Source organism: Pan paniscus, chromosome 4 (assembly GCF_029289425.2).
Source record: "Pan paniscus chromosome 4, NHGRI_mPanPan1-v2.0_pri, whole genome shotgun sequence".
Taxonomy (NCBI): Eukaryota; Metazoa; Chordata; class Mammalia; order Primates; family Hominidae; genus Pan; species Pan paniscus.
In genome coordinates this window covers 11,651,778-11,670,415 of record NC_073253.2, presented here as the reverse complement: position 1 = coordinate 11,670,415, position 18,638 = coordinate 11,651,778, and the positions used below count along the sequence as shown (strand labels likewise).

Here is an 18,638-nt window from a genome sequence, read left to right as displayed (position 1 = left end):
ATTGACAACTTCCATTTTTTTCTCTGTATTTTGTTTTTAAGAACTACATATGTATCTGGCTAATTTAGTTTACCTGCCAAATAGTATTTATTCCACAAGTGTTCATATGAGGGGATTTCAAAAAGTTTGTGGACAAATGGAATTAAAAGATAAAAGTAAAGAATAAACTGTATTTCTCCCAATATCCAAGTAGTAACCAGGTGCGACCCTGCTCCTTACAAATTGATGTGGATGGTCTGCCACTGCAGGCTTCATCTTCGTCATCATCTCGTCCCTTCTTAAAACCAGTTATCCATTTGTAACATGCTGATTTCTCTGGTGGCTTTATTACCATAAACTTTGTGTAAGGCATCAATGATTTTGCCATTCTTCCAACCAAGCTTCCTGTAAATTTGATATTTATTCTTGCTTCAATTTTAGCAGAATTCATATTGCTCTAACAAGAGCTCTTTTATTTCTTTTGTTTTTTTGTTTTGTTTTGTTTTGTTTTTGAGACGGAGTTTCACTCTTGTTGCCCAGGCTGGAGTGCAATGACCTGATCTTCGCTCACCGCAACCTCTGCCTCCTAAGTTCAAGCGATTCTCCTGCCTCAGCCTCCCAAGTAGCTGGGATTACAGGCACGTGCCACCACGCCCAGCTACTTTTGTATTTTTAGTAGAGATGGGGTTTCTCCATGATGGTAAGGCTGGCCTCGAACTCCCAACCTCAGGTGATCCACCCACCTCAGCCTCCTGAAGTGCTGGGATTATAGGAGTGAGCCACCATGCCCGGCCCAAAAGAGCTCTTTTCAAACCGATATCTTACCCTCGTTAGTGCGTCAAACTAGATCAGGTTCAGACATGTTATAAGAAGTTAATATCAGCTTATTTGGGTGCAACAAATATTTGAAATCCACAAATAAATTTTTCATAATATGCATTTTCCATAATCTTTTTGAAGACCCCTCATATATCATATGTAATCATATTATTATATTTGTTTATTTTTCTATTGCTGGAACACATAGGCTCTTTCCATTGTCTTGCTATTACAACAATGTAGGCAAGAACAATCTTGTACAAGTCTCCTGGACAAAGGTGCAAATGTTTTCTTGGAGTCTCTACATAGAAGCAAAATTCCTGGGTGATTAGGTATTACATGTACAAAATTACCAGGTACTATCCCACAAGTCACCTGTGTGTTTCACTAATTTACTTTCCCACCTACAATGTATGAGAATTACTTCCCCATTTCTTCCCCCACACTTAATATTGTCAGGCTTTCAAATTTTTGGACAGTTTGTGGTGTATGAGGAGTTATCTTGTGTTTAATTTTTATTCCTCAAATACTTTTAATGTGTTCAGTGGCCATACATTTTTTTTTGTTTTTTTGCTGTGCACCAGCTATGCATGTCTGATGAGCTCTCTTCTATTTCATTTTAAATCTCTATCTTATTAATTCGTTGGAGTTCATTGTATATTCTGGAAAGTAAGCCTTTGTAAGTTATATGCCTTGCAAATATTTTCTCCCAGGTTGTGGCTTATTTTACAACTTGGTTTCTGGTAGGAGTTTTTTAGTCACATAAGGTTTTACTTTTGATGTAGCCAAATGTATGACTGGAATAGTGGTTCACACATTTCTGTAGACTCTGGAACCAGAAAACCAAGGTCATAACCCTGGCTTCTCTACTAACTGGCTGAGGGACCTCTAGCAACTTCCCTGGCATCTTTTTACCTTGGTTTTATTATCTCTAAAATGGGAAAATATTACCTTTCTCAAAAGTTTTAATATGAAGATTAACTACAAATCAGTTAGACTATTGTCTGCTACCAAATGAGACCTATATAAATATTAGCTATTAGGATTTTTGCTTTCAATATATTGTTTCAAAATTTCTTTCCTAGCATCACTGATGTCTTTATGTATTTAAAGGCTAAGTGTTATTTATGGTTGTCTTTGTCCTAAATACATGTTTTTCTCACAGTCACTAGGTTCTGGATCTTATATTTAGGTATATTCAAACACATATGGACTGATCAAAATTATGTCTATAGTCTTTTTTACATTTATTTCTTTAGAGGTGATTTCTATTTCATAAAATAGCATTTCAGCAGTAAAAGCAAACTTTATTTCCTGAAGTTGAACATGCGTTTAAGTTATAACACCTTCAAAAATGACGTTTCTATTATATTAAATTGAATTATGTAATTGAGAGAAAATTTACCACAGGTAATTCCTAGACACCTGATATGAGTGTGTCTGTGACCCAGGCATAATCCATGTTTATTGAATAAATAAATAGTTTGTTTGCTTTTTAAAAAGCATCTACCTTAGAGCAATTTTTAAAACAAGGAATCAAATACATAAAATAGGCAATTGCATAAAATCTCCTAGCTAAGAGAATAAAGTGTGCACTTAAAGGAAATAAAATCCAAACTAGCTTTCTCTTGGGACTTCCATTCTCTGTGATCAGTCATACTTTTAATGCATTTTAACTGTGCCAAAGAAATCAGGGAAACCATTGAAGTGATTAATGCTTTTGTCTGCCCAAAAGGAAGTTGCCTGTGCTTTGGAAAGACAGTTTTATAATCACTTCCAATTATATTTTTAAAATTATAATAAAAAGAGTTTCTTCTTTTTTCTGTTGCGTCATAAAATTGAAACACATTTGATAGAGATGAACAGAAAAATAAATATCTAATAGCATGACGTGTAGTCCTAAACATAAAATCAACACCTGCACATAAAATCGGCACCACCTTATTTGTACTAGGGTTACCCCGGACATTTTCTTCCAACTCTGTACTGCAGAAATTGAAGAGCAAGAGCAAGAAATGCCTTAGGAATTCACCTTTTTGTTTTGGTCAGTGTGACATTTATTCTTCGGGATCAGACAGCCCTCTAATTACAGAGTTTTAACACAACAATGGTTTGTTTCTCACTGGTGCTCTGTGTTCTCTGTGGGTTGGCAGAAGTCTCCATTCCGCATAGTTACCCAGGCATGCATCTCAACACGAGGCTTGAGAGAGAGAGAAAGCATGAAGACCTCATGCTTATTCATCTGTGCTTGGCCATAAAGTGGCACTTGTCACTTCCTCTCATAGGCTTTTGTGACCCCATCTATGTGGAAGGGAGCTAAGCAGAGTGTGTTCCTTGAAGTGCCTGCAAGGAGAGGCGTGCTGGACTTTACTGAGCACTGGGAATGACTTTCATTGACACCCTCACTCATATCACTTAAAATGGGTGGTAACCTAAGCATGTCTCCTTGCACAAATTTTTAAAAATCATTTTTTAATTTTTTAGAGGCAGGGGTCTTACTCTTTTGCCTAGGCTGGGGTGCATGAGGGACAGTGGTGCAGTCGCAGCTCACTGCAGCCTCAAACTCCTGGACTCAAAGAATCTTCCCATGTTGACCTCCCAATTAGCTAGAAATAGAGGCACGCACCAACAAACCTTGCTAATTTTTAAAAAGATTTTGTAGAGATGAGGTCTTGCTATGTTGCCCAGGCTAGTCTGGAATTCCTGGCCTCAAACCATCCCCCTGCTTCAGCCTCCCAAATCACTGGGATTATAAGCATGAGCCAGGGTTAGAGGCATGAGTCACCATGCCTAGCCCTGCCATGACTTGATTTTGAAAGAATGGCTGTTATTAAAAAGTCAAAAAATAATAGATGCTGGAGAGGTTGAGGAGAAAAGTGAACACTTACACACTGTTGGTGGGAATATAAATTTGTGCAACCATTGTAGAAAGCGGTATGATGATTCCTCAAAGAGCTAAAAGCAGAACTGCCATTCAACCCAACAATCCCATTACAGAGGAATATGAATTATTCTACCATAAAGACACATGCACACAAATGTTCATTGCAGCACTATTTACAATAGCAAAGACATGGAATCGACCTAAATGCCCATCAATGATAGGCTGATTAAAGAAGATGTGGTACATATACACCATGAAATACTATGCAGCCATGAAAAAGAATGAGATCATGTCCTTTGCAGGAACATGGATAGGGCTGGAGGCCATTATCCTTAGCAAACTACTGCAGAGACAGAAAACCAAAGACTGCATGTTCTCACTTACAAGTGGGAGCTAAATGATGAGAACTTATGAACACAAAGAAGGAAACAACAGACACTGGGGTCTATTTGAGAGTGGAGGGTGGGAGGAGGTGGAGAAGCAGAAAAGATAACTCTTGGGTTCTGGGCTTAATTCCTGGGCGATGAAATAATCTGTACAACAAACCCCCATGACATGAGTTTACCTATGTAACAAACCTTCACATGGATCCCGGAAATAAAGGTTTAAAGAAAAGAATTTGAGTTTAGGAGTTCACACATCAGTTTAAATCCCTGCTGGGATCCTTAAGAGCTGTTTGGCCAAGTTTTTCAACATTACTAAATCTGTTATTCCCCATCTATAAAGGAGAGATTTGTGATTGTTGTGAATTAACTGGGCCTTGGTATTCAGGAAGCACTTAGTAAATAGCTGTACTGGTGAAGGAATGTAGGAGTATAGAGATAATAGCAAATCCTGGAGGACATAACACGAGAACTTTTTTGTTGTATCTGTTTCCTGGCGCTGTCATAACAAATTACCACAACTGGGTGACTTAAAACAATAGAAATTTATTCTGTCATGGTTTTGGAGACCAAAAGTTCAAAATCAAGGTGTCAGCAGGGCTGCGTTCCCTACAAATACTCCAGGGGAGTTTCCTTCCCTACCTCTTTCAGGTTCTGATGACTTCATGCATTCCTTGACTTGTGCCTGCATCACTCCAGTCTCTGCCCCCATTTTCACATGGCCTGCCCTTCTCCATTTTTGTCTCTCTTCTATCTCTTATAAGTACACGTGTCATTGGATTTAGGGCCCACCTGGATGATCCAGGATGACCTCATCTGAAGATTATTAACTTAATTACACCTGCAAAAGCACTTTTCCCAAATATGTTACCATTCACAGGTCTTAGGGTTTTGATGAGGACATATCTTTTGAGAGAGGAAGGCCCTCCGTTCAACCCACTATCAATATGGAAGTGTTTTCTATCTGTGTATAAATCCATGGCATGTAAACACTTAAAATATTATACCACCTTGAGAATTTGTCCAGCCTTAAAATATAGAAGAATGAAGTTGTGGGGAGCCCTAAATTAATAATGGATGATTAATGAAAATAGTATCTAGTGTTTTTCAAAGTTAGAAGCACGCAAGGATCATCATGGAAGCTTGTTATGCAATGCAGGCTCCCAGCCTAATCCGTAGACTTTTTCATCTTGTAGGTCTCTAGTAGGGCCCCAAAATACATATACTTAAGAAATGCTACAGGTGATTCTGACACAAGTAAGCATTCGGAATTACTCAGAACCCATATGCCTGAGTTCTAGTCTACCTTCTGCAAATGACCAATGGGATTGATCTTTAAACAGTAGTATTTTGATATTCACATTGTTGAAAAGTAATGATCCATAGACTTCTTAGAGGATTAAAATAGCCAGGATAACTATGGTTCTGATTTTTGAATTGGTGATTCTTGAATAATAAGATGGGACTACTTTATATTAAATTCCACTTACTAAGTGAACCTGTTAATTTTTAAAAGGTTTTTATAATTTTAAAAATCATTTTTATTACATTTCTATTTTAAGGGCTAAACTTTGTATTTATATGTTACTATTATATAATGTCACATCTTTTTGTGCAAGAAATAGTTGCATTGGACTGAATTTGAAATATTATCATTTCCTGTATCAATATTGTCTACAGCTCTCATTATTATAAAACCATTGTCCAGTTTCCTAATATGGATTGACTCAGGGGCAAGATACCCTATAACAGTCACATGTCTCTTAATGGACTACTCTTGTTTTCATTTACGCCAGTCATGGCCTTTCTGAACATTGATTTATACCCAGAATTCCCTTTTTCTCCGTAAATGTATTCAGAACCCACCTCTAAGGTACAGACTAAAGGTCTACAATCCATGTGCTGTTGTGAAACTAATGAACTATTCATAGAATCTGGTTGAACAGAGTAAAATATCATGAAATAAGTGTACAAAATCATTCTCAAAATGATGTCTTTCAGGAATTAGCACGTAGATTTCTCACCAATTATTTACGTATAAAAAAGGGGCATGTAGGAAGTGTTTGCATACAAAATGGAAGAATTGCTCATATTTAGAAACTATATATTTTGTATTTAATAAATCCAAAATAAATCTGTTACCTATACAGAACCACTCTATACAGTATCTTTGGCATATGTATATGGACAACCCTTTCCATCTGGGTCATTTCATAAGATGTATTATTGAGACTTTTGGAAATGTGTATTTAGTTGGTGGCAAAGTGTTATTTTTAAATTACTTAAACTCTTAATAATCAACTAAAGGGAAATTTTAATATGATATGACTAAATGGAGGCAAAGATTTATTTCATCTCTCTCTCTAATAAAAAAAGGGATAGTTATTTCCTTATTAGGCTACCTTACAAAGTCTGCATGATCCTATTCTAAAATAACTAAAATTGAGTAAAACTGCATGTATATAGAAGCTGTTGTAAAGAATGAGTCTAACAGGTTGGACTTTGTAAAAAATGAGCTCTTCTGAAAATTACTGGACAATGTCCATTTAAAACATGCTAATACTTGTGAATCAAAAGGGATATACAGCAAATGGATTAAAATTAAAATTATATCAAAGTGGAATCCCTTTTCGTAGTAAGAAATGAAAGGAAATGCAATGGAGCCACTGTTACTACCCTAATGTGCCTTTTTGTCTTAGATTTTAGGGTTTTATTTTTCTTTTCTAATCAATGCATTATATCTCTGTATTCTCTTTTTTACAGTTCAGCAGAAGAGCAGTTTCAGTGGCAGTCACAAGGTAATGTCTATCTTATTGATGAACACTTACACTTATAAACATATCTCTACTGATGACTTTTCTTATGAACTTTAGAATGAGACTTAGAAAAGTAATAGGAAAACATCCCGATAGTAAAATTAGATGAAGTCATTATGATAGCTCACAATTTATTGAGAGTTAAATCTTTCAATTCTGTAGCAACTATGCTCTTCAAGGGTACATGAAATTGCTGACCTTGGCTTTAATGTTGGTTGACCAAAAACTAAAATGGAATAGCTAATGAAAACTTCATAGAGGTAATATATTTGACTAGGATATTTTCCATGATTAAATGATAACCTAAATCTTTAAGAATAATATACCATGTGTTTGTTCATCACTTTAAAATATTTCATTTCAGATGGTCAAAAAGATATCGAAGATGAGCTTACAACAGGTCTCGAGCTGGTGGACTCCTGTATTAGGTCACTACAGGAATCAGGAATACTTGACCCACAGGATTATTCTACAGGTGAAAGTAAGTCACGTGGCAGTTATGCCTGAAGATAGTTGAAATATAGGAGTATTATGTCATTATTTCTAATATCATTACTGTTATGAGCCATATCAAATGAGGATTTCAGGATATTTTTATGCTTGTTTTATCCATTTCACTCTGTCCCATCTGTTCCCTTCCCACATTATCCCACCTCAATTCACATTAGAGTATAAACTCTTTTAAGTCAGTAGTTGGCATCTAGTTTTTGCACTAATTACTGACATACTGGTGATTCTCACTGTTCTCTGATATCCCTTTCAATATCTAGACTACTGCATTTTATGAACTCATCATATATTTTGTAGTCAACACAATGTCTGCCTTAAAATTAACTATCAATGCTGGCCGGGCGTGGTGGTTTACGCCTGTAATCCCAGCACTTTGGGAGACCGAGATGGGCAGATCACAAGGTCAAGAGTTTGAGACCAGCCTGGCCAATATGGTGACACCCCGTCTCTACTAAAACTACAAAAAAACTAGCCAGGCATGGTGGTGCGTGCCTATAGTCCCAGTTATTCGAGAGGCTGAGGCAGGAGAATCACTTGAATCCAGGAGGCAGAGGTTGCAGTGAGCCGAGATTGCGCCACTGTACTCCATCCTGGGCAACAGAAGGAGACTCCATCTTAAAAAAAAAAAAAAAAATTACCTATCAGTGCTTTACTCATAGAGATCACTGTTGGTAGAAATCATAAAAAGCAGCAATTATATGACAAAATAGGAAAAAAATTGGTGTACTCTTAGTATTATCTATTTAGTACTATGCTAAGGTACTATGCAATAAATTCTTACATTTCTGTATTTAACCATCTTGCATTGCTATATTAATTCCATAGAACATTTAAAAATCACTTTCTCTCCATTTAATGACATATTTTTCAACCAGAATGGTTGTGGATTAGGAGTTGAAATGAACCTCCTTTAAATAAATCATAAAATTCTTTTTACTTATTTTAATAAAATTCCACAAAAGACTAAAAATTTCATCATTAAGATAGGTATTATTCTGGTAATACATCGAAAACCAGTGAAGCATTTTATTCCTTAATTTAAAAAATAAAATTTCCTCCAATACCCACTAAGCTTCGTCATGCAAAAGGAAGACATAAGGATAAGATAGCAAACTGATCTTGAAAACCATTTATTTTACAGATTAGCTCATTTTCTCTATAATCTTTGTAATACCATTACTGTTAGGATAACATTGTTGTGTATACACAGATTTATTTATACCCGTATGCATCCTCTCAATACAATTCGTAAAGAAAGATTGGTTGGTATTATCCTTGTTCTCTGTATTTTGTATTGAAAAATGTATAATCGTTACCTCTTTTACTCATAGTCATTAAATATATTTCTCTTGTAGGGACAACTCTAGTTAGAACACATTTAATTAATATTTGAAACACATGCATTCATCTTATTAGCGAGTAATAAAAGCAGCAACAGAATAGTTTGCCTTGTTGGGAAACGGGGAGATGATAGTGGAAATCTCATTTTTTTATATAATAATATATTTGATTATGAGTTTAGGAGAAGGAGTAACATTTAATAAATGGAAAGTACAGAAAATAATTAATGAGTTAAATAAAAAGTAAACAAATTAAAATAGAAGGGATAATATAGGTATATCAATCTAATGCTGCATTCTAAATTCTCCTCTGAAAAGAATAAAAGTTCAAATTTGCAGTAAACAAAGATAAAGTAGTTATGAGTTATTCATAACATTTAATGAAATAAGTGTTGAAATTAAAGGAATAGTCAAAGTAGTGCCTGCAAATATAATCAACGCAAAGAGTGGGATTGGAAGAATAATGTGAGATAAATTGGAATTTAATACAGAATCACTTAGCAGGGCCAAAGATGGGAGTTATGTAGTGAGCTGTCTTAACTTATAAAGATGTGTTAAGCTCATACTCAAATCTAATGAACATGTGTGCACCAAACAGCGTAGCATGTGAATATTCAAACAAATGTTACTGAAAATAAAAGAAATTAAGGAAAAATATGATTGTGAACATTTGAATGCACGTCTCATCAATCAGACAGAATGCTAGAAGGGAAAGCCACAAAATGTTGAAATAACAAATTAAGATAACCATGTATTAAATAACTTTTAAAGGTTTTATTGATTGCATGATAGTATATGTTTGTTACATATGTCCAAGGAAAATTTATAAAAATTGACCAGCTACTAGAAGATAAAGGCAATTATAAAAGTTAAGAAGTATGGAGAGCCATATTCTTGGATAAAAATCTACCAACACTAAAAGTAAATAATAAAATTGTAAGCAAAATGTACTAATATTAAAACTAAGAAACATACTTCTGGATATTTACTGAATCAAACGGAAATAATAAGGAAAATTGCATAGTATTTACTAAGCAAATAAAACAGGAACATTTTTTAGTAAAAACAGAAGTATAGGGGAAAAAACACATTCAGAGGATATCTTAACTTCATGATTAAAAATAGAAAACAAAATAAAGAATGTTGTACGTATTTGGGGAAAATCTTGAGGTAAATAAATAGCGAGAAACTAGTAAGATGCACACGATAATAGTAATGCAGAGATAAAGTAATATAAAGTAAAATAGTCAAAGATAAATAAATGCCAGAAGAGAGAAATAGAGGGGATAAATAGATGATATTTTTTTCTGTAAGTCAAATAATAGTACTGAGCTTTCTTAGTTGAGAAACTCTGTTACACACAAGGAAAATGGAAAGAAATTTTTTAGCTTTCACTTTAGTTTGCCTACAATATGTATTCAAAAATTACCTACAAATGGTTTATAATAGGGAAGTTAAATGCTCCAGTATGGTCTTTCCACATATATTTGGTAACCACCAAATATTTATTTTTCAGAAAGATTAGTCACTTTATATTGTCACGTACTGAATTATCTTATTGAAGACTCCTAGGATTTTAGTTGATTATTTCTTTTGAAAGCTCCTTCATCCTGCTTTGAAGAAAGGAAAAGAAACAAAACAAAAAAGAAACAATTGATAAAAGTACCATTCAAAAGTTGCATGCGGAAGGATTCTGAACCATAGTCACATAAAGAATATTATTATTCTTAAGAACCATTTGCCCTTAACATCTTCAGAGTCACCTTGAAACTGAAGTAACTGAGTAAAAAGTAGGAAAATAATTTTAACATATTGGGTAGATAACTATCATTTTGGGCATCAATATTGCAAATTTTAAGTGTTCAGAGGATCATAAAATAAAAATCTAAATTGCTCTGTGTATGTATATTAGTTAGGTTCCAGATGAGATATAGATTCTATTCAAAAGAGTTTAACTGAACAGAATTTAATTAAGGGACTATTTATGAAGAGGTGGGCAAGATTAAGGGAACAAACAGCGCATGTTGTGGTATTCAGGCAGTGGAAGACAGATATGCCCTTACCAACCTTAGACCCTAAGGGAAATCAAGGAACTATCCCCAGCAGAGTCTAGCAGCAAGCGGGGAATCAATGTCATAATCTCTTTTTCCTCCCTCCCCCGATCTCCTTCTCCTGCCTCCCATTGGCCAAACCCAACCAGAAGCCAAACTGCAAGACATCCTTCTCTGTGCAGAGGACTAGCAGAGAGTGAGTGTACAGCACTATCAGCACAGCATCCTCCTCGATAGTGGAACAACCGTATACCATATTTACCTCTCCCGTATAGAAACATAGCAAATAGATATGCAGTGGCACATTGACAGATTTCATCTAATTAGGAAAAGCCCATCAGATTCTGCCAGTCAGTGATTATTCAATCAATGGATTCATTAGCTATGAACCAGCTAATGCTAAATTGGACCTGGCACCCTGCCCTTGAGAACCAGTCTCTTAATCCTCACTCAAAAGGGACTAAAACAAGGCTAAATACTGTCTAAACTCAGTCTGGAAAAGTTCTAAAATGGAAAGCAGTCTCACCCCATGAGCGCATAGTTCTTAATTTGTTTTATTTAAAGCTTTTTGCTATTTGTCTTTCAAAGGTCTGATTAAAATAAAATTTGAGTCACAGTACGCATCTTCTTGACCTCAAGGCAAGCAGTAACTGCTCTGCTATGCTGATTTTATTGGGTCATACAGTTACCAGTGTTTTCCAACACTTTGTGTATTTTTAACAGTGCAATCTGAAACACTTGGTAAACCATGTGCACAACCTTTGCCACCCTGCCTCTTTTTTGTGACTACTGGCTGTGTAATTTCAATTTTAACAAATATGTGTCACTGAGTCACTAGGAGAATTGCTTCAGAGACTGCTGTCGCTTCAGTGGAACAAAACAAAACAACAAAAAATAATTTACCAACAGAAGCTTGGGGCCATTAGCTTTCTACATAATGAATAATGTGACTTGAACTGCCTAGGACCAAGTACTTTCTTTAATCTATGCATCCTTTTATATACAAACTCAGAAATAAAGGTGATTATATTTTAGCCAGTGATTCACAAAAATGTTGTCAGTCAAAATAAGAAATAGAAAGGATAACCTGGAAAAAAATAACTTGTATGTTTAACCACAGATTGTTAATTTGTTTAAATATTGTATTTTGCAATAGTAATTATTTTTTCTGTAGCAAATTAATGAATTGAAATTCTGTCATATTTTAGAAAATTCCATTATTCAGTAGGAAGAAAATCTTCAGAGCTAATATATTCTGAGTGTTATGGTAAAAAAAGTACATATTATTATAAGTTTTCAAATCTGAATATATTTTTAAATATATTCAGGAATCAATCATATATGTTACCATTCTAAGCAGGTGGAATTAAAATAGAATAATCATATATAGTTTAACAGAGGCAAATGTATTATTCACTGTTGACTTACAGTTTTATTTTATTTTGATTACTGTGAATATACTTAATTTACAAGAGACGTTTGAGAGATCAGGTTATTTAAAAGCTATAAAACCTAATTCCATATGTTCTCATGCAATAATAATAATAAAGGTGGGAGGCATCCTTGTGAAGTGAATGTTTTCATAATTCGTGTTAAGCACGACACCAAAAGATGCAGAAGAGGTCTTAGGAGAGTAAATTTTTCATGAAAATCATAGTAATCAAAATGATGAATCCATTAATCAAATTGGCTCAAAAAATAAAAGTCATGGTCAGGGAAAAAGGGCTGTTTTCTTTGTTTTGCTTTCTATTATAGTGGAAACCAGGTCCTCCAATAGACCCAACAGGATAGAAAACCTTCCTCATCCCAGATGTGCCCAAGGACTGTCACCTGGCCTTAGAGACCCCACATCCTGAAAGCGTGTCTGAGTCAGTTGAGCTATCCTAACTGTTCATTCCCTGTGAAATCACTTTATCATATGCTCTTTGGTCCAGTTTTGTTTATTTACTTATTTATGAGATGGAATTTTGCTTTTGTTGCCCAGGCTGGTGTGCAATGGCGCAGTCTTGGCTCACTGTAACCTCTGCCTCCTGGGTTCAAGCGATTCTGCTGCCTCAGCCTCCCAAGTAGCTGGGATTACAGGTGCCCCACTACGCCTGGCTAATTTTTGTATTTTTAGTAGAGACGGAGTTTCACCATGTTGGTCAGGCTGGTGTTGAACTCCTGACCTCCAGTGATCCGCCCACCTTGGCCTCCCAAAGTGCTGGGAGGTCCAAGTTTTTAAAATACAAACAAGACTGTTCTTTCCAGAGGTTTGTCATGGTGTCCATGTCTAAAGTTGGCTGATGCTACCATTCCTTTTGAAATTCACTTACACTCACTTTCCCCCCTACCTCGGGTGTATGAAATTAATGGGAGGTTAGCAGTAGCAAAAATGGAAGGTGAGGGCAAAAGCTGAGGGAAAACACATAGGTGGCCCACAGGAAATAATAAAATCCTTCAGGAAGCTGTAATTATCCTCCATTCCAGAAAGTATTTCTACCTGTTTCTCAGCTGATGTTTAATTTCTCTTTTTTTTTTTTTTTTTTTTTTTTAACGGAGTCCTGCTCTGTCGCCAGGCTGGAGTGCAATAGTGCAATCTCATCTCACTGCAACGTCTATCTCCTGGGTTCAAGTGATTCTCCTGCCTCAGCCTCCCAAGTAGCTGGAATTACAAGCATGAGCCACCGCTTCCGGCCTAATTTCTTTTTCTTAGATTTCACTTAGATTTCCTCCTACCATGTAGATGTTTCAGAAGCATGTTATACCTTCTCTAACAAGGTCGCCAGCTCAGAGGCAAACCTAAGAATTTAAGGAATAGGCAAAGGCATCAAGTAAGAAGAGCTCTTTAACCACACACTTAATATGAGAAAACAATGCAAATTTCTCATTAAAGACATCATTCCCACTTGAGTTATCAGAATCTTCTGGGATCAAGCACAATGTGTGTAGAACCTGGTGGGAATTTCCTGGTCTTGAAATTGTCAAGGCATTGTAGATTCCCAGAACACAAATATGAAGATTAGATGAAAGCTGCTGAAAGTGAGGACAGGTTCAGAGCTGCCATAGGTATGAGAAAAAGCAAAGATGCTGCCAGCCCCAGTGAGAAAGCCTTAGAATAAGCAGACTTTTCCCCGCGAGGCAGAGGAAGGAGAGGACTCTCTCAGTAACACATTATGAAGATGTATTGAGGGATTTCCCCAAAAGTTAAAACATATGAATATTGACCAGGCACAGTGGCTCATGCCTGCAGTCCCAGCACTTTGGGAGGCCAAGACAGGCAGATCACTTGAGGTCAGTAGTTTGAGAACAGCCTGACCAACATGGTGAAACCCCATCTCTACAAAAAATTAGCTGGGCATGGTGGGGCACTCCGTAATCCCAGCTACTTGAGAGGCTGAGGCAGGAGAATCGCTTGAACCTGGGAAGCAGAGGTTGCAGTGAGCCAAGATTGCCTCACTGCACTCCAGCTCCAGCAATAGAGCCAGACTCTGTCTAAAAAAAAAAAAAAAAAAAAAAAAAAAAATAAGAATACAGATACTGACAGATACTGATCAAACAATAAGGCACTTGCACTTGAACAGTAACTGATGTAACCAACTCTTAATATACTGAGTTTTTGTTATATCACTGTAGGCACAGGTAGATGTTCCAGTCATTTATTTTGTTAAATGTATGTATTAACCACTTATTAATGGCAGGAACAAAGGGTCTCTGTCCTTGTGGCATTTACATTCTAGTCAGAAAAGGCCAAAATCAACCTTTTCAATACTGGAGGGCCAGATTGATAATGGCTTTGCAGAAGGACAAAGCCAGGTCAACAGTAGAGTAGAGCACCTTTTCTCAAAATATACTTGGGAATTCTGGGGTCTTCGTGGCCCCTCATGGGGACTTTCAAAGCCAAAAGGTTTTCATAATAATACTAAGAGATACTTGCTTTCCCATTCTTTTTCTCACACGAATGTTGTTGAAGATTTCCAGAGACTACATGGCATGTAACAACATCATGTCCCTGACAGCTCTGGGAATGTGTGCTGCATATTCTTCTGTTGGAAACATTTTGAGTGACTAGCATCATATATACCCAGATAAAATAAAGCTCTTTGGAGTCCTCTATAATTTTGAGGGTTAAGAGACCAGGAGTTTTGAGAACCACTAGAATAAAGAATGATCGAAGGCCAGGAAATCCTCTATTGTGAGAAGACATTGAATCAGAGACTTGAAAGAAATGCACCAGCAAGCCATGCAGATCAACGGGGGGCAAATGTGTGATGTGTCACAAATCAAAGACTGGTTCTTTAAACTGCTATGTTCCCATTCGCAAATTGTAGTGTTTTCTGAGTTTCACTTTTAAATTTTATTTTCTTCAAAACCAATTTGTATTAATGTTTTATTTATTTTTGCAAGTACTGATAGTGAGAAATACGAATATATCAGATCCTCTTTAAACTATTTATGAAGAAATATATAATGTTTTTCTTCTCCTTGTGCTACATTAATTTTTAATGGCAAATAACCTAAAGACAAAACTTTGTAAGGTATAGTTGGGAATTGGAGTGAACGATGAAAAGTACACTTCTCTGATTACAGTATTATGTGCAATCTCACTCATGATAAAATTCTTTGGGTACACATTCCAAACTAAAGTTATACATTTGAGAGTTATTTTTATGATAAATGTCAGTTTGCTCATGTCTTCCATTTTACACCATTGTAAAGAAATTGAGTGACCTTGCAGCCATAAAAAAGGATGAGTTCATGTCCTTTGCAGGGACATGGATGAAGCTGGAAACCATCATTCTCAGCAAACTAACACAGGAACAGAAAACCAAACACTGCATGTTCTCACTCATAAGTGGGAGTTGAACAATGAGAACACATGGACACAGGGAAGGGAACATCACATACCAGGGCCCGATGGAGGATGAGAGGGAAGGGGAGGGAGAACATCAGGACAAATATCTAATGCATGCAGGGCTTAAAACCTGGATGACGGGTTGATAGGTGCAGCAAACAACCACGGCACATGTATACCTATGTAACACACCTGCACATTCTGCACATGTATCCCAGAACTTGTAAAATAAAATCTAAAAAAAAGAAAAAAAGTTGAGTGACTTACTGTGTAGTGCAAACATTTGACCAATCCGATATGTATCCATCCACAGTAGTCAAACTTGGAAAAGCATACTAATTAAGCCAAGAACATTGGTTAAGTCTAAATCAGTTTAAAAACTAAATGGGTACTTCTATATTCCCGGGACCATTAACGTTTTAATTTTCACATAAAGCATTACACATTGAAAGCAACTGACCAGACGAAATAGATATTCTGGAGACAGAGGCTTAGAAATGATATTTATAAACACACCTGCCCATCAACTCTGAAGCTTTCTTGCATAACAAGCCCCTTGGGCTTTTTCTCTCAGTTCATTTTTGGAATGGTAGATGCGCTGAGCCACCATTTTTAGGGGACCTCCTCAGAGAAACTCCTCCAAATGAGCTTTATAAGTTACTAATGAAGATCAGGAGAAAACAACCACTTTATCATCAGTAGCTACCTCTTACTCTAAGTTAATTTGTAAATGGGCAAGTTCTTCCGGAACCCATCAAGGTGAAACTGCTGCTACAAATGAAATCATTAGTAGTGAAATTTAAACAGAATATTTTTATTCTGCAGAGTTAAGTCTGATCAAAGTGCTTTGAATCTATTTAAATCAGTTTGGTAATTTTAGAAATAATCAACAATTTTTCTCATTGATTTTGTAATGGTCCAATAACCCTTTTGTATGTAAATTCTACCATCTGTTTCCTTTATTCTTACTTAATATTTTCTATTAAAATATTGGGAAGTGACATTTAAGCAGCAGTTTAAGTTTGAGAATGAGTTTTGAGGTTGATGGAAAAAAGAATTTCAGGCTGAGGAAACGGAGAACTGTCTCTAAGTGCCAAAAGATTTTAGCTCCTCATCTATTTGCCCTGACATTAGTTTTGTTGTTGTTGTTGTTTTATTGCATGCAGGCCATTTTAATGAACTGTGCCTTGTATGTTTTGTTTGTAAGATGAAAGCTTGCAGGTTGTTGAAAGAAAGCATGAATAATGTGTGAGAGAGTCCTACAATAAGGTTTTCAAGACCAAAATATCCCTGTGAAGGTTTTATTATTATCAGACCATGTGGCTATGCAATTAGATAATCACATAATAATAACTGATATTTATATAGCAGTTAAAATTTTTCCAAGCACTTGCACATCCATTATCTCCTTAGGTGTTCAAATTTGGAAAGATTACAATTTGTTGTGACAGAATCATGAAGTGTGCTTAAGAACACACATTCTGAAGCCAATCTGCTATTTTTGTTTAACCCCAGGCCCACCAGTAACTGTGAGGTCTCAGTTAATGGATCCCTCAGTTCCCCCGACATTAGTGGGAATGGTTGTACCTTCCTCACTTAGATGTCATTAAAATTGAATGGGTTAGTAGATGGAAACTGCTCAGGACAATCCTTGGAACTTCTTAAGTACTCAAAAAAGGTTAACTGGTCATTACTGTCACTGTCATCATCATCTTTGTCATCATCATCTATGGTCAAATAAGTATGGAGATGGGCTAGAGCCCAGGTCTGTGGATGTCCAGTCCTGGATTTTTTTCAACACACGTTCAGATACTCCATTAGTGTGGTTGTGACTTATAGAATAACTCAGGAATGCCACATTGTAGACCTCTGGCCTCTTCTGTATTATTACAAAGTATATTCTTTAATTGAAGGTCTACTGTATTCTAAGGCAGATGTTCAGCTAACGCAGGCAAATATTAGCAATTCCAAATACAGTCTCTTTAAAACTATGCAAACAGAACAAGTGCACATAATCATGGAAACTCTAAAATACTCAGTTAATCTGATCAGAAGAAGCTGGCCATATTGTGTCTGTGTTATATAGTGTCTGTATTGATATGACCTATAAGTGGGTCTGAATTTTTATGCAGAAAATTAACATTTCAACCTCTACATCTTCTGAGATTGATTTTGTCCCACGAATAGTGGACAGCGAGTTTCCTCTAGCCAGCACCTGGAATCTGTAAGCAGCAGTTCACTGGAGAAGCACCAAAATCTGAGGCATGAAGATTTCTCCTGCAAACAAGTGGATTTCTGTTTACCCAGGACTTTTTCAACCTTAAACTGCTGACATGTATATATGACTTAAAGAAACAGTGCTTTGATATTAAACAACAACAACTTTTGGACTTGGAGACAGAAGATAAGGATCCAAGCCTCTTCATGTTACCATGTCTGTGACACTGGCTGCCAATTTAACCTCTTTGCCTCTGCCTGTACTTCTAGGACAAAAATGAAGATCATGCAGTTTTTTTCACAGGTTGCTGTGTAGTCTCTAACCAATTCATACATGTGAAAACATATTGAGACATTGGTGTTACACTCAAGATCCTTGCTCCATGTATCTTCTTAGGATTAATGGAATCAACTTTGTAGTTCCCTTGGAATTTCTTCTCTCTATCCAGTTAAGGCTAGTAGGTTTTGTTCAGAACAAAGAAAACTGTCTTAAGCATCATCAGTGTATCAGGAAATGGTTTCACCTTCTCTTCCTGGCTCACAGAGGTGATTCATTTTGGGAAAACCCTTGGGCTCAGTTCTGAGGACTATTCTATCATGGAGAAGGGCCAGATGGTCAAAGAAGTCACTGTGACCCCTCAGGTCAGCGTCTTGAAGGCAAATGGGACCATGGCTTCTGCTCTCTGTGGCCAAGAAGGACATGATGATCCGCTGTTGCTCACAGTTCAGATGTCTACTGGAAATCATTACATTGAAGACAATAGCCTGTTTCCCTGGGTGAAATGTTAGGGTCCAGCTTCTTTCT

At 36.3% G+C, this 18,638-nt stretch overlaps 1 protein-coding gene across 4 annotated transcripts in view; it reads left to right on the top strand.

Moving 5' to 3' along the window:
* The window catches only part of CTNND2 (catenin delta 2), a 938,532-nt gene that overhangs the window by 486,367 nt on the left and 433,527 nt on the right, over window positions 1-18,638 (top strand). For all 4 annotated transcript variants that reach the window (XM_034959739.4, XM_034959737.3, XM_034959738.3 and 1 more), the window contains 2 exons: window positions 6,829-6,863; window positions 7,246-7,362. In XM_034959739.4, the coding sequence (XP_034815630.1) occupies window positions 6,829-6,863; window positions 7,246-7,362 (152 nt within the window). The remainder of the gene's footprint in view (window positions 1-6,828; window positions 6,864-7,245; window positions 7,363-18,638) is intronic.